This window comes from Bombina bombina, chromosome 2 (genome assembly GCF_027579735.1).
Source record: "Bombina bombina isolate aBomBom1 chromosome 2, aBomBom1.pri, whole genome shotgun sequence".
NCBI classification, from domain to species: Eukaryota; Metazoa; Chordata; class Amphibia; order Anura; family Bombinatoridae; genus Bombina; species Bombina bombina.
This window is the reverse complement of record NC_069500.1, coordinates 1,249,694,753-1,249,712,336: the sequence shown is the minus strand read 5'-3', so window position 1 is coordinate 1,249,712,336 and position 17,584 is coordinate 1,249,694,753. Positions and strand designations below refer to the sequence as shown.

General features: G+C 40.8%; 1 protein-coding gene across 4 annotated transcripts in view; it reads right to left on the bottom strand.

Moving 5' to 3' along the window:
• Window positions 1–1,063: 1,063 nt before the first annotated feature.
• Window positions 1,064–17,584, bottom strand: part of LOC128650245 (uncharacterized) — a 56,919-nt gene continuing 40,398 nt past the window's right edge. For all 4 annotated transcript variants that reach the window (XM_053704055.1, XM_053704056.1, XM_053704054.1 and 1 more), the window contains 2 exons: window positions 3,958–4,008; window positions 1,064–1,322 (listed from right to left, as the gene is read on the bottom strand). In XM_053704055.1, the coding sequence (XP_053560030.1) occupies window positions 1,261–1,322; window positions 3,958–4,008 (113 nt within the window). In that variant the 3' untranslated portion in view covers window positions 1,064–1,260. The remainder of the gene's footprint in view (window positions 1,323–3,957; window positions 4,009–17,584) is intronic.

Below are 17,584 nucleotides of genomic sequence, written 5' to 3'. Positions count from 1 at the left end.
AGCAGCATTTGAATACATTTACGTCAAAAGTAGTATATAGCTCAGAGGTATATCAGTAAGACTAGATGTTAGGAACATCTGTCAGTTATATATTAATAATGGTTGGTAGGCTATGTGTTTTTAGACATTACAAACTAAGCTTTATAAATACATGGAAGCTCATTATTAAAATGACATTTAAAGTTTAAAATCTATTGGAATAAAATATTTCATAAATATGCTATGAAGGTCACCATTTAACCCCAATTTTTAATAACTAATTCATTTCCATTGAGCCTTTACCATGTTTTAAGATCTATACCCTTTAAGTGATTGTAAACTATAAGTATTTGCTGGCTAGTATATACAATTACTATAAAAATAGGGGCACTTTCATCGATTATTATTTTTTTTTAAGACGCTTTATTTCTAAAATATTTACCATTTAGTGATGGTAAACATTGCTCCGTTCCTCCTCCCGCATCTCCTATAGCTGAGCAATGACGAATCCGGCTTCATCAAATCACTGCGTTTCCCACTTGTCATCCAGCTCGATTGGATCAAGCCAGATTCATCATCTCTCAGCTAAATAAAGTAGGAGATGTGGGTAGAGGAACGGTGTAATGTTTAACATCTCTAAATGGTAAATATTTTAGAAATGAAGCATCTTAACATTTTTTATCATTGAACGTGCCCCTGTTTTTATAGTAATTGTATATACTAGCCAGCAAATACTTAAGTTTACAATCACTTTAAAGCTGATGTATAATAGTCATAAGTAATCATTCATTTCAGATGAGTTGAAATCTATGTGCCAGTAAGTGCTGTCTGTAACTATTTATTTTGTAACAATTTGTAAATTATTTTGCTCCGTATTTCCAAATGTGAATTTTAAGTGCTACATTGCTGGTATAGTTATTGCATTGATAGTGGTTACTGTTACTGTCAGTACAGAGAGGGTTGTTATAAAGGAAGGAGAGAAGAAGCTGTTGGCACAATTATCTAAAGCTCTTCACTCTGGTCAGATTATTTAAAAAGCTTTTTTAGTACTGAAAGTCCCCTCAAAGAATTTAAGAAAGACACATTTAAGAGAGCTGTTTATCTTCTGGATGTGTAGGAGAGACTCACACACTGCAATATAATGCACAATTGACATGATACATCTCTGTGTCTAAGGTATTGACAGTAGTCACACAACATTCTTTTAACGGTCATAAAGCCCATCAGGTTTCTTTCACTGATGATGTTAGATACAATTCTCAACCACCTTTATGATCCCTCTTATTCTTCAGAAATAGTCGGAAGTGAATATGTTGGGCACAATCGCTGGTTATCCATAGGTTCTAAAATGATTGAAGTAAAAATACTTTGTGTTAGTAAAACATATTTAAAGCCAGGCTTAGGTTTCAGAATAAAACAATTAGTTGAAAAGATAAACTGTAACAGTCTATTTTAATATGTTTACTATATGCTAGTTCTAAATGCACATGAATTAGTTATAAATCATATATAAATTACGTTGATCATCTTTCCTGTGAGTCTATGTATATTTTCTAACCATCGTTACAATTTATAGGCCCAAATGTATGAAATCAGGAAACAATTGAATGTGCCATCCAGGCTTCAAGACACTAAGCAGTTAAAGGGACAGTCTAGTCAAATTAAACTTTCATGATTCAGATAGGGCATGCAATTTTAAACAACTTTCCAATTTACTTTTATCATCAAATTTGCTTTGTTCCCTTGGTGGTAATTTTGAAAAGCTAAACCTAGCTAGGCTCAAACTGATTTCAAAACCGTTGAAAACCGCCTCTTAGCTCAGAGCATTTTGAACGTTTTTTATAGTTAGAAAGTACTAGTTCATGTGTGTCATATAGATAACATTGTGCTCACTCCCATGGAGTTATTTAGGAGTCTTAACTGATTGGCTAAACTGCATGTCTGTCAAAAGCACTGAGATAAGGGGGCAGTCTGCAGAGGCTTAGATACAAGGTAATCACAGAGGTAAAACATAGATTAATATCACTGTGCTGGTTATGCAAAACTGGAGAATGGGTTATAAAGGGATTATCTATCTTTTTAAACATTACAAATTCTGGTGTAGACTGTCCCTTTAATCTCACTCCTTAAGAAAAATGTATCTAATTGTTTTTCTACAATATTCACCATTAAAGTCTATGGTGATTTTTGTAGATAAATCGTTTTATAAGCTTTTCTACAGGGAGTGCAGAATTATTAGGCAAGTTGTATTTTTGAGGATTAATTTTATTATTGAACAACAACCATGTTCTCAATGAACCCAAAAAACTCATTAATATCAAAGCTGAATAGTTTTGGAAGTAGTTTTTAGTTTGTTTTTAGTTATAGCTATTTTAGGGGGATATCTGTGTGTGCAGGTGACTATTACTGTGCATAATTATTAGGCAACTTAACAAAAAACAAATATATGCCCATTTCAATTATTTATTTTTACCAGTGAAACCAATATAACATCTCAACATTCACAAATATACATTTCTGACATTCAAAAACAAAACAAAAACAAATCAGTGACCAATATAGCCACCTTTCTTTGCAAGGACACTCAAAAGCCTGCCATCCATGGATTCTGTCAGTGTTTTGATCTGTTCACCATCAACATTGCGTGCAGCAGCAACCACAGCCTCCCAGACACTGTTCAGAGAGGTGTACTGTTTTCCCTCCTTGTAAATCTCACATTTGATGATGGACCACAGGTTCTCAATGGGGTTCAGATCAGGTGAACAAGGAGGCCATGTCATTAGATTTTCTTCTTTTATACCCTTTCTTGCCAGCCACGCTGTGGAGTACTTGGACGCGTGTGATGGAGCATTGTCCTGCATGAAAATCATGTTTTTCTTGAAGGATGCAGACTTCTTCCTGTACCACTGCTTGAAGAAGGTGTCTTCCAGAAACTGGCAGTAGGACTTGGAGTTGAGCTTGACTCCATCCTCAACCCGAAAAGGCCCCACAAGCTCATCTTTGATGATACCAGCCCAAACCAGTACTCCACCTCCACCTTGCTGGCGTCTGAGTCGGACTGGAGCTCTCTGCCCTTTACCAATCCAGCCACGGGCCCATCAAGACTCACTCTCATTTCATCAGTCCATAAAACCTTAGAAAAATCAGTCTTGAGATATTTCTTGGCCCAGTCTTGACGTTTCAGCTTGTGTGTCTTGTTCAGTGGTGGTAGTCTTTCAGCCTTTCTTACCTTGGCCATGTCTCTGAGTATTGCACACCTTGTGCTTTTGGGCACTCCAGTGATGTTGCAGCTCTGAAATATGGCCAAACTGGTGGCAAGTGGCATCTTGGCAGCTGCACGCTTGACTTTTCTCAGTTCATGGGCAGTTATTTTGCGCCTTGGTTTTTCCACATGCTTCTTGCGACCCTGTTGACTATTTTGAATGAAAAGCTTGATTGTTCGATGATCACGCTTCAGAAGCTTTGCAATTTTAAGAGTGCTGCATCCCTCTGCAAGATATCTCACTATTTTTGACTTTTCTGAGCCTGTCAAGTCCTTCTTTTGACCCATTTTGCCAAAGGAAAGGAAGTTGCCTAATAATTATGCACACCTGATATAGGGTGTTGATGTCATTAGACCACACCCCCTCTCATTACAGAGATGCACATCACCTAATATGCTTAATTGGTAGTAGGCTTTCGAGCCTATACAGCTTGGAGTAAGACAACATGCATAAAGAGGATGATGTGGTCAAAATACTCATTTGCCTAATAATTCTGCACACAGTGTATATATATAGTCTCCCTATATATATATATATATATATATATATATATATATGTCTAAATATGTGTATGTGTGTATATATGTGTAACAACCAAAGAAGAAAATGCTGGGCTATGTCAGTACTGTTATATGTGAAAACAAGTGACCTTGACAAAAAAGTCTGAGGAAAAATATGTATATAGTCCTACTATGTAGGAAAAGGCCAGAGTTACCTTGTACAGATCGGTCCCCTTCGCGGACTATAGGTAGACGAGGTAACCTGTCTGGAATAGAACACAAAGATTTAATACACACAGATACCACAATAGAAACAGAAGCCGTGGCAGATCACGCAGCAGAAACAAAGGGCCTAGATCCACTAGTAGTTATTATGTCACTTTTTCTGATAGTGATGTAGAATCAGGAGATGATTGTTATTCCTCTGATAGAGAAACAACGCATAAAGAGAGGTCAGGCATTCTTAAACATAATCAGGATAGTGGAGTTCAAGTAACACATGCACAGAATACTGCAGTACAACCTACAGTTAGACCTAAAAAGAAGGGCAAATACCAAACTTCTACCAGCAGTACCCCTTACCTGCCAGGCACCAATACTTGGGATTAAGTACTTGCCACTAGTAACGACCAGGGTAGTGGTCAGCTGGAACAGTTTTTTTCTGTACCCCCGAGGAACCCGGAAGTAGGAGGCAGTATTACAGGTCCACAGAACAGGTATCCCCGCAGGGAAATAAAACCAGCCACCAAGTACAAACCCTGAGTGTAATCAACTTATCAAGCCTCATTCTAAGTGAATCTCAAATAAAAAATTTGAGTCTTGGCCTGGGTTTTGTACCTGTGACTGGGTTTGATTTTTTTAAGACTATGGTTGATGTGAACCGTTTAGTGAGCAATATCACTGTAAAAAAAAAAAAAACATTTTTCTGACTGTGACCAACAACCTATACCTGCTAGTACTGACAACACTACTTACAACACAGCCAGATATAATCTTAACTCTGACTTCTCTTTTTCAGAAACATGTGATGTAATTGTATTAGACAAAATGGCTAATGATAGCAATATAGAACAGGACTTTTTTGCTATGGAGAAATTTGTGGGTTTTAAAAATCCCTCCTCCTTCTATCCGATCCACAGCAGAGGCCCCTTATAGAAAATTTTTATAACAGAGTTGAAAAAGATCTTAAAGATCTAGCCTTCAACAAAGATAAAAGAAGGATCACTGACAATTTGTTCAGGTCTGAAAGACAGGCTCTTAAGGAGCTACAGACTAATGAAAATATAGTGATCTGGGCCGCAGATTATGGGGGCTCTGTTGTGGTTCTTGATAGACAGGTATATAGAGAAAAGGCCCTATGCCAACTCACGGACAGTGCACAATACAGTGTACTTTCTGCTAACCCTACAACACATTACCAGGTAGAACTTATGCACCTTCTAGATGATGGGTTAGAGCAGAGATTTCTAGATAGAAATACCTTTGAATACTTATTTGTTACGTACCCTGTGATTCCGGTGTTTCACCATCTCCCGAAGGTGCATAAGTCCCTGGTACAAGTTAAAGGTCATCCTATTGTGAGTGGAATAGGCTCACTATTTGAGCACATCTCTGAATGGCTTGATGCCATACTTCGCCCTCTGGTTCAGGCTCTTCCCAGCTATCTTCAGGATACCAAACATGTGCTCAGAGTTATGAACAACATGTCTTGGGATTCCACTTACAACTGGATGATGGTGGATGTAACTGCCTTGTATTCCTCTATTCCTCATGCTCAGGGCCTACAAGCTCTGGAATTTATTCTTACCCATTACTCTACTCTAAGTCCTGACTTTCAGAAATTTGTAATTGATGTGACAGGTTTTCTATTATGCCACAATTACTTCGAGTTTGAAGGGGTTTTTTATCTCCAAAGATGGGGGACAGCGATGGGGTCAACATTTGCCCCCTCCTATGTAAAACTGTACATGGGTTGGTGGGAGCTGTCCCACATCTTTGGGGGTGCTAACCCCTTTAGAACTAATATAATTTACTTTGGAAGGTTCATAGATGACCTCCTTTTTATTTGGCAAGGAGACCAGGCTGGCATGTGTGAATTTATCAGTTACATCAATGAAAATTATCTGAATCTCAAGTTCACATTTGAGATACAGGAGTTAGCCATACATTTTTTGGATATAACATTAAGAGGCACTGAAGAGGGTAAGATATAAACTAGCATATACAGAAAACCCATTTCGGGGGAACTCAGTATTACATGCTAGTAGTTGCCACCCGAAAAATGTATCCTACTCTATAGCCAAGGGACAACTAATTAGGGCAAAAGGAAACTGCTCTAATGAAAAGGCTTTTCTTGAACACCAACAAGATATGGTATACTGTTTAAAAATGAGAGGTTATCCTAAAAGAGTCATCAAACGTGCAGTTTGTGAAGTACAGGGGATTGACAGACATACCCTTCTGACAGATAGGGTTAAAATCACTGCTATACAGGACAACAAACAGGTTACTTTTGTGACAGACTTTAGCTCTGAATACAATCAGATGTGCAACATTGTGAGGAAACATTTCAAACTTCTTGTGGTCGAGGACAAGCTGACAGACTGTGTAGCCAATGGAATTCTTACCCGAGAAATAAATCATTGGGAAACTGTCTCCTACAGTACTCAATAGTACTTGTGCCACAACAAGTTCTTGGCTGACAAGTAAAGGGATGTTCAGGTGTGGAAGCAGTAGATTGAAAGCTTGTGACTTCATAGTCATATCTGATTCCTTTACATCCTCTGTCACCAATCAGTCATTTGATATAAACTATTGTTTGAATTGTACGTCCAATTTTGTTATTTATTTAATAACTTATTTAATACTTCATGTAATGTCAAGTATGTCGGACTCACAACTCGTGACATCAGGTCTCGCAACAGAGAACATTTGCCCACTATAAATGTGGGAAAGTCCACTTCACCTATAGTACAACATTTTGTCCAAGTTCATGACAAGAATGTCTCAAGTTTCAGATGGCTAACCATTGACAAGGACAAGATACCTAATCCCAAACGTGGTGGTGACAGACAAAGACTCCTTGAGAAAAGAGAGATGCTGTGGATATTTAAGTTGTCCACTAAGGTGCCCCTAAGTCTTAATGCCGAATATTACTTGATTAATTATTGGGAGTAGGCATGGATTTATCCTAACATCTCTCTCTTCTCCTCTATACCATGCATCAGAGTTTGCCTTGACATCTTACCCCCTTCTTCTATTCTTAACCCTCTTTGCAAGTAGTAATATTATATAAATATTATATATTTTTTCCAATACATATATATAGTCTTATTGCTATGTTTTTTTAACTTCTAGCAGTAGGTTTACAATTGCTATATAGGATTATTTTATTGTCTAAAATGAATTTCACCTTTTCTATTACTACTACTTTGAAAATCAATGTAATTGTGTCTAACTATTAAGATTAGTTTATTTAACCTATAATCGTATGACTTGAGTACGCTCATTCCCTCCCCTATTTCCCCATTTTGATTGCCATCTCTCATACCATTACAACATTGCACTAGTCCTTGTGGTATGTTTGTCTGTCTTCTATTCTATTAACTTATTTGTATATATACCATACATGAGCCAGCCTGTATATTTAAGAGTTTAAAAATTTTGTAAGGACATGATACATGTATTGCTATGATACTTATCAGCATTTTTCAGGTATTACGGTAATTAATAAGGTGTGTTACCTTTTATCCAATGGGTTTTGTATACACCCTTTTTAAACAGGCAAGTCTGTGAACCTTACAGCAGTAGTGAGTACGGCTCTATGCCGAAATGAGTATACTGTTTGTATGTTTTTGTACCTGATTTTGAAGATAGAGCATGGATCTACAGAAACTAAATTGTACACTCACTTTAAGGATACACATGGGGGCAATCTTAAACATTTCGAATACTGGGGTATTAAACAAATTTTTTTAGGAATTAGAGGGGGAAACATTAACAATATTCTGCTCAGAAAAGAAGCTGAATTTATATTTAATTTTAAGACCCTCTACCCCCATGGACTTAATTCAGAAATGGATTTGAGTACATTATTGTAAAACTATTGACCAAATTTTAGGGTATTACAGTTAATTTTATGAAAGATCATGAAATTGTGCATATAATTTTAAATCAATTTTTAATCATATTTTTAACCACTTTTTTGAACCATTTTTTATTATTTTTTTCAACTTTTTTATATAAAGAATTTTTATAAGGATTTTTTATATAATTTTTATAAAATTTTCTATAGAATTTATTATGATAACAATTATAACTCAAAAGATTATCTCCCTCCATTCTTGTTTTTAATCTTAGAAACTCCATATCCCCTTATATATGACAATAAGTAACTACCTATATCATATATTATTTTAAGGAGATAATATCAGATGCTCATTTGTGCCATTAAGTTTTGTCATTTTTTGCTGTTTTTTCCTTTTTTTCCTTTTTTCCGCTTAATTTTAGAAATATTTTAAATTTCATGTTTCTTGTATATATATTTTTTTATATATATCATTTAAATAGACTAGGATACTTATTTTGATTTAAATTTTTTTTTATATAAACTACATAAATCAATTTAAATCAGACTTGCGTGTCCCCCACTAATCCGGACATTTGTTTATGTAAATAACCTTAGTAACCTATTTATAACTAATACTAGATAAATTTTCCTTGTACAAATGAACTACCAAGATTTTAAAAAAATATTTCAGATATTATAGCTTAAATCTATTTAGTATTTTTAGTTAATTTTTTTTATCCAATTTGGTCTATTTCTCATAGAAAGTTAATGGAATTGATAGGGTTAAATCCCAAAATAAAAGGCTGTGTAGCAATATGCTGAATCCATTAGAGGCGTCCTTTGATCAGATCCATGAAGAGATCGCTACAATTTTAACAATTTTAACAATTTGACACAGACACTTAGGACATTATTATAGCTTTTCCAATATTAGATATAGATGCATATTTTTGCTATTGTATATTTTTAAAGGAAACAGACAGACTGTTACAGAAGCATTAGTTATTTTGTTGTGAAGAGCTTATTTCCCAGCAGCAATGCCTGAACCAGCAAGCCAGCGCCTAAGAAGGGCTCCAAGAAAACCGTAACAAGTTTCATTTCATAAAGAGTTAACTCTTTTTTTTCAGCTTTTAGAAACTATTGTCTAATCACCTCTGGAGCCAGACTGCTAATTGATAAGATGAACTTGTAAACTTGTTATCTTAAGTACTGTAATCCTATTGTGGCCTGTCAAAGGACAGTGCTCTCTATCTAAATGTGTGATGGGGGATTTTGTGCTTCCCCCCCTCTCCCCCTGGGAGTGCCCTGTGTGCATGTAACTTTAATAAAAAGCAGGCTGGGCATCCCAGTCCTGAGTTCTTGTTTTGACCCTCAATCGCAGCGTTGACTCGTTTTTGTGGGCAGAAGGGTATCCTAGCTGTACTGCAGCTAAGGGAGATTATTCTATATTTGCGAGACTCATATAGAATACTATGGAAAGCAGCTTCTCCCCTCTTTAGCAATAGGGATCCAGGCTACTAAGCGGTCCATCTCTCAGCGAGACTAAGGGTAACCGTAACATTTGGCGGCAGCGGCGGGATTTTCCTGGATTTCCTAGGAGAGGTACAGAACGGATGGAGAGCGCTTACGAAAAATTGAAGCGTACAACCCTAAAGGATTTACTTGAAAGCAGAGGGGGGTACGCCAGCAACCGGCCGAGGAGAGAGCTGATCGCAGAATTGACCGAACTGGATCAGAGCTTCACAATGGCGGAAACACCGACCACGATTAGTGACGAAAAAACCAGGATTGTTCGGGAAAGGCTCTCATTATACGGGCCGAACCCCTCCATGGAATTGGTACAGCAGTTGATGGCGGAGGCGGACGAGGATATACGAGAGACTCGAGCCCACGAACTCAACCTAGCGAACGCACACCGCAATGCTGAAGCCCCGCAGGTAATCATCCCTGTCGAAAATGCTGGGAGGCCCAAGATACCCTATGCGGCATTTCGACCCTTCCTAGAGAGCGAGACAGGGATTGATGAATATTTGGCGGACTTCGAAAGGCAATGTGCCCTGCACCAGATTCCCAACAGAGAGTGGCCCACGATATTGTCTGGGAAACTATCCGGGCGAGCCCTGGAAGCCTTTCGTACTCTGGGTGCTGAGGAAGTGACACAGTATGAGCTAGTTAAGGAGACACTGTTGCGACGGTACGCTGTAACTCCGGACACGTATCGCCGACAGTTTCGGGGCACGGAAAAGAAGCCTAACGATACCCATATGGAATGGGCGCACCGAATGCGGAGAGCGGCAAATCACTGGCTGAGCGGAAGTAAAGCGGTGACTGGGGAGGAAATTTTACAATTGTTTCTCTTAGAACATTTTTATAATGGCATGGAACAGCAAGGGAAGGAATGGCTGCGAGACAGGCGGCCTTCTACCTTAGAAGAAGCAGCCAAATTGGCCGATGAACATTATGACTCCCGTCTTCACGAACCCATGAACTACCGAGCTCCCAGAGAGGTTTACCGTGCACCCCCTCGTGCTGAATTCCGAGCCCCGGTGCCCACAGGGCCCGTCCGACACTCAGGACCACCCAATAACAGCTCTGAGCGTCCCAGACCGACTTGCCACCGATGCAAGCAACCAGGGCATTTCATGGCTAGCTGCCCCCTTAATACGCACCAGACACCCAGGAATTACAATGACCCCTCTGGGTCCTATCGTCCGGCCCGGGCCCTCTGTGTTAACCAAGAGGCCCCTATGGAGGGATATGTGGGGCCGCTTCACGAGGCAGACCCTGTATATGCTGCCTCAGATAACCGCCAGCACCATCGGCAGAGGGTATGGCTCGAGGGGCGATCTACCGAGGGATTGCGAGACACAGGGGCTACTATCACGCTGGTACAGAGTCATTTGGTGCCAGAGCACAAGCGATCCGGACAGACTGTGGCCGTTAGAGTGGCGGGGGGGGATGTGTACAAAATTCCAACAGCTAAAGTGCATCTTGATTGGGGAGCGGGAAAGGGGGCTGTGAACGTGGGCCTAATGGATAATTTACCTGCCGAAGTACTACTGGGCAACGATTTGGGCCCCATGACTTCTGCCTATGCTCCAGTATGCAACAACGAGGCGGACCCAGTGACTACACGGGCCCAAGCCCGGACGGAGCGAGAGCTTTCACCAGTGCGGGAGACACAGGTAAGACCTACCCCGACCTTGCCTGACAGGTTAGGCCCCATACCCTGGGACACCCCAGATGCTTTCGAGGCAGAGTCTAAGACTGACCCGACCTTACAAAAGTACCGGGAACGAGCAGAGACCGGAGGGGGCGGGGCAGATAACGAAACATTCTTATGGGAAAAAGGGAAACTATACCGCTGGACAGAGAAAAGGGGACAGCGTAGGCGACAGCTGGTAGTGCCCCACAAATACCGTCAAGAAATCCTCAAAATAGGCCACGACATCCCCTTAGCAGGCCACCTAGCCGTTACCCGTACCCTACACCGCATTACTCACACGTTCTTTTGGCCAGGGGTGCACGCTGACGTTAGAACTTACTGTAACACCTGCGATGTGTGTCAACGAGTAGGAAGGCGAGGCGATCACCCTAAAGCCCAGCTAGTAAATATGCCCATTGTAGAGGAACCCTTCAGCCGGGTTGCTATTGACCTAGTGGGACCACTGGCTACCCCTAGTCCCTCCGGTAAGCGATACATTCTTACCGTAGTGGACTACGCTACCAGGTACCCAGAGGCTGTCGCCCTATCCAACATACAAGCGGATACGGTAGCGAATGCACTAGTACAGGTGTTCTCCCGGGTAGGATTTCCAAAAGAAATCCTATCCGACCGAGGCACCCAATTTACGGCTGAATTGACCCAACAACTCTGGCAGGTTTGCAAAATTAAGTCCCTCCTAAGCTCCCCATACCACCCCCAGACGAACGGGCTGTGTGAGAGGTTCAATGGGACCCTCAAGCAAATGCTCAAGACGTTCACTCAGGAATACCGAGACTGGGAACGCTTCCTGCCGCACCTCCTATTTGCTTATCGGGAGGTGCCCCAGGAAACGACAGGGTTCTCTCCCTTCGAGTTGCTCTACGGAAGAAAGGTACGGGGACCCCTAAACCTGATCCGGGAGCACTGGGAGGGAGAGATGGAGGCTGACGGTGTCCCAATTGTGCCATACGTGCTGGAACTCAGGGACCGAATGGAGCAATTAGCCAAATCCGTGCGGGCTAATCTCCAGTTGGCCCAGAGAAGACAGAAAGTATGGTACGATCGGGGGGCCCGAAAGAGAATCTTCACCATAGGACAAAAGGTGTTAGTACTTAAGCCGGTGAAGACAGACAAATTGCAGGCGTCCTGGCAGGGTCCCTACCAGATCGTAGAGAAAAGGGGAGACACCACTTATGTGATAGCTAGCTGCCACGACAACAATCTTAGAAAGACATTCCATGTAAACATGCTCAAGGAATATTTTGAGCGACCAGAGAACGTGACGGCCGTATGTTGTTCCCCTCAGGAAGACCCCGACAGTTTACCCATTCCAGACCTATTAGAAAAGAGCCTCCCCACAGGTATAGTGGCGCAGGTTCAGATAGGGGACCGACTTAGCCCCACTGAAAGGGAGCAGCTCAACCAACTCCTCCAGTCCAAACACCTCACCTTCTCCCCGAAGCCAGGGTACACTACTTTAACCACCCACCAGGTAGATACTCCGGGACAAGCTCCCTTGCGCCAGGCTCCGTACCGAATCCCCGAAGCAGTTAGGACAGGAATGAAGAAGGAGATCGATGAGATGCTCCAGCTCAGGGTAATTGAGCCCTCCGATAGTCCCTGGGCCTCCCCAGTTGTCTTGGTGCCCAAGAAAGATGGGACCACCCGGTTCTGCGTAGACTATCGGAGGCTCAATGAAAATACCGTGACGGACGCTTACCCTATGCCCAGGGTAGACGAGCTACTCGATCGTATAGCCAGGGGAAATTACCTGACCACTATTGACCTCTGCAAAGGTTACTGGCAGATTCCCCTGGCCCCGGAGGCTATCCCCAAGTCGGCATTCGTCACCCCATTCGGCTTATATCAGTTTAGGGTAATGCCGTTTGGGATGAAGAATGCCCCAGCTACATTCCAGCGCTTGGTGGATAGGCTCCTGGATGGCTTCCAGAGTTTTGCTTGCGCCTACCTGGACGACATAGCGATCCACAGTGAGTCCTGGGAGGACCACTTAGCTCATGTGGGAATGGTTCTGGATCAGATCCGGGCTGCTGGCCTGACTCTGAAGCCAGAAAAATGCCACTTTGGGATGGCCGAGGTACAGTACCTGGGTCACCGGGTGGGGTGTGGAAAGCAGCGACCAGAGCCGGCCAAAATAGAAGCTGTCGCCAATTGGCCCACCCCCATCACTAAGACTCAGGTCCTAGCCTTCCTGGGCACGGCAGGGTACTATAGACGGTTCGTACCAGACTACAGCACACTTGCCAAACCCCTGACTGACTTGACCAAGAAGAACTTACCTCGACAGGTCCTGTGGTCTCCCCACTGTGAAACGGCTTTCCAGGCTCTCAAAAATGCTCTAATTAACGCTCCTGTCTTGGCGGCCCCAGCCCTTAACAAACGTTTTATCGTCCATACCGATGCTTCCATGTTCGGGCTGGGAGCCGTCCTCAGCCAAGTAGGCGAAGATGGAGGGGAGCATCCAGTTGCCTACATCAGCCGGAAGCTCCTGCCCCGCGAAGTCAGCTATGCAGCGGTCGAAAAGGAGTGTTTGGCTTTGGTGTGGGCATTAAAGAAATTGACTCCCTATTTATATGGTCAGGAGTTCACTCTGGTCACCGACCATAACCCGTTGGTGTGGCTGAACCGGGTCTCTGGAGATAACGGCAGGCTATTACGTTGGAGCTTATCGTTGCAAACCTTCAATTTCACCATTACTTACAGACCTGGGAAACAGAATGGCAACGCCGACGGGTTGTCCAGACAAACCGACCTCAGCCCCGCATAACCAGCGGTCTGGACAGCCTTAGTCTGCCCCGAAAAGGGGTCAGACCGTGTCTGCCAGAGTGTTCCACAGAAAGGGAGCAATGTTACAGAAGCATTAGTTATTTTGTTGTGAAGAGCTTATTTCCCAGCAGCAATGCCTGAACCAGCAAGCCAGCGCCTAAGAAGGGCTCCAAGAAAACCGTAACAAGTTTCATTTCATAAAGAGTTAACTCTTTTTTTTCAGCTTTTAGAAACTATTGTCTAATCACCTCTGGAGCCAGACTGCTAATTGATAAGATGAACTTGTAAACTTGTTATCTTAAGTACTGTAATCCTATTGTGGCCTGTCAAAGGACAGTGCTCTCTATCTAAATGTGTGATGGGGGATTTTGTGCTTCCCCCCCTCTCCCCCTGGGAGTGCCCTGTGTGCATGTAACTTTAATAAAAAGCAGGCTGGGCATCCCAGTCCTGAGTTCTTGTTTTGACCCTCAATCGCAGCGTTGACTCGTTTTTGTGGGCAGAAGGGTATCCTAGCTGTACTGCAGCTAAGGGAGATTATTCTATATTTGCGAGACTCATATAGAATACTATGGAAAGCAGCTTCTCCCCTCTTTAGCAATAGGGATCCAGGCTACTAAGCGGTCCATCTCTCAGCGAGACTAAGGGTAACCGTAACACAGACATTGTTCATAAAACTTGCACGGACCTTTTTAATATGTGAGAATACACCCCCTGTATTAAAGATCTGATTGGTCTAATTCTGTCCAATGAGGATACGACGTGGGATATTTAAAAATGGAACTGGGAGCAAACAGGTATCTTGATAAAGGCCCCTGGCGGCTGAAACGCGTAGATTTACCGACTGCTCCTGTGCACAATACTCATTTGCTTGTTTGCTAAATAACAGATTGGAGACGTAAGTAGCTAGGACAGGTACATCAAGCAGCTTAAAAACTTGTTTCAAGCTAGCTTCATATGTGTAATTCCTGTCCCGGGACCTACTCATACCCATCCATCTGTATAAATCAGAACTTTGGATCCTAAAACACTCCTAGGAACTACAAAAGGTTATCCATACCGGAACATTCTTTGAACCACAACCATGATCTGTTTGGATTCACACGGGGATTATAGCACCCTCCACGGCTTACAGTCAACTGTAATAACTTTCAATACCAAGGAGAGAAGACAACCACAATCCCGGAGTTCTTTCTTACAACTGAGTTTGTATAGAACAAATGTTCCTTGGACACTGTTTGACATTGTTATTTGATACAAACAGGACGACACAGGTTTTTAATATAAGTGTGATACATTTCAATTTTATTTCGTTTAGAAAAAGATACACACTGACATACACATTGCAATCTTTATCGCACTATATGATTGTTTTTTAGATGCCGGCATCATTAATTTTATAATATATTTTATATTTACTGTTATAATAATTCATGGAATAAATAATATTTTTGTTACAAGATAATATCTAGTCATTTGGATCTATTCTGGGACCGCTTCAGTTTATCTAGATACAATCTATTGCTATATAGCCTTTCATAAAAATATTTAACTTGAATCTCTAAGTTGCTCATTTTGAGCGCCACCCAGAACCACTCCTTTTTTTCTTTTACACTTCACTGGGTTTTATGAGGTTTCAACCCATTAACTATTTCTGGGCATAGGCATTAGAGTAACAGAGTGTTGCATCTCTATAAGCACCCCGTTCTTTTACGCTCATTCCCTCCCCTATTTCCCCATTTTGATTGCCATCTCTCATACCATTACAACATTGCACTAGTCCTTGTGGTATGTTTGTCTGTCTTCTATTCTATTAACTTATTTGTATATATACCATACATGAGCCAGCCTGTATATTTAAGAGTTTAAAATTTTGTAAGGACATGATACATGTATTGCTATGATACTTATCAGCATTTTTCAGGTATTACGGTAATTAATAAGGTGTGTTACCTTTTATCCAATGGGTGTTGTATACACCCTTTTTAAACAGGCAAGTCTGTGAGTACGGCTCTATGCCGAAATGAGTATACTGTTTGTATGTTTTTGTACCTGATCCCAGCCCTCCTTTGGGATTTTAACTTTTGTTAAATAAACATGATGTTTTATTATAACCGCTGCTTCACCTCTCTTCTTGGATGAACTGTATATATGTGTATACATATGTATTTATGTATTCATATATGTAAATATGTATATGCACATATAAAAACATATATACACTTAAATATTCACGTTTGAGCCCTTTCCAGTTAAATACCTTGAAACATACAATATCATTTTTATTAATTTTATGTATGTATTAATGAGTTTTAATGTGTTTTGAATAGAAATACTTTACATTCCAATGTTCTTAACATGGCAGAAAATGTAGTTTTTATTTTCAAATAGCTATTTCTATATATATCTGTATATACAGTATAGCTGTATATATTCATCAGGGCCGGTGCAAGGATTTTTGGCTACCTAGGCGAGGATACATTTTGCCGCCCCCCCCCCAATACATATCCTCCTATTGCTTGTTTATGACAAAGTGTTAGAGAGATGTGCTAAAAAACCTACATATAACAATTTAATCTATAACTAAAGAAAATATAATTTCCCATTACCACATACAATCGCTGACTGTTAATCTGAAAATCTGCATAACAAATCAAACAGTGGTAGTGCTGTAAAACAAAAATATATCTATCTATATAGATATACATATATTCATAAGCATATCAGTAAGAGAGGTATAATTCAATATAATAAAGTAATTATAGTTCATGTTAAGCAGAAGACATAATAACTATTGTAAAAATACGTGAGTGCAGAGCTAGGTTTAAAAGTGCCTTCTTTTGATGCGTATCACTTTGGCTGTCAAAAAGACATAGCAATTTGTTTCAAACATCTGCCTGGCGGCAAGAGGTCAAAAGAACATTTTGGCTGCACCACTGGTAAATGATGTACAACATTCTTGTAACAACATTAGCATGAGGTATCCATTGCAACCACTCAAATTAACACTAAGCTTAGGGGCTAGTAAATACATTTGAAGGTTGGTGTAATGCTTTTCTGGGAACTTGAAAGAAGTCTTTTATTTTTTTCTTCAAGTACATACGCAGGTTCCAGGTGCCTATTTGCTTTCCCAAAGGAGTTAAGAAGACCCCAGCCCAGTCCTCCCTTACATAGTATATAATAGGGAGCCGAGTTATACCATATGCATTATACCATATGCATTACACCATATGCATTACACCATATGCATAAGTGACATCTATTTTGACAACCTAGATTGCTACTGTGCAGAAAAAAAGTCAGCATAAAGAAATTAAGTAAGGGAAATATTGTACTTCATGTAGAATAATATAGGTAAGACCATTGCTAGTCATCATGCTATGTGTAAGCTGTAAACCTCTCCTGGATTTATGGAAACTGTCCCAAGGGAGCCAAAGGTAGGGAGATAGCTATTAGTATATAATATTCTCTTTACAAATGGTTCCATGTAATGTGTTTAACCCCTGCTGCTGCAAAGACATACAAAAACAGAAGTGTAAGTACACCTTACTGGGCCCCAGGGCAAAGTTATACTGTTGTATAACCTTGCCCTGGGGCCCAGTGAGGTGTACTTACACTTCTGTTTTTTTAATAAAAAGGCCAATATATTTAAATAAAATTAGTCATGACTGAGCCTGTATTTAATTAAATTGTGAGGTTACTAATGTATATAACTAATTTATATAAAATAAGATATATTAAATGAATCTGTAGATTCTTCAATCATACGGTAACATGCACAGTG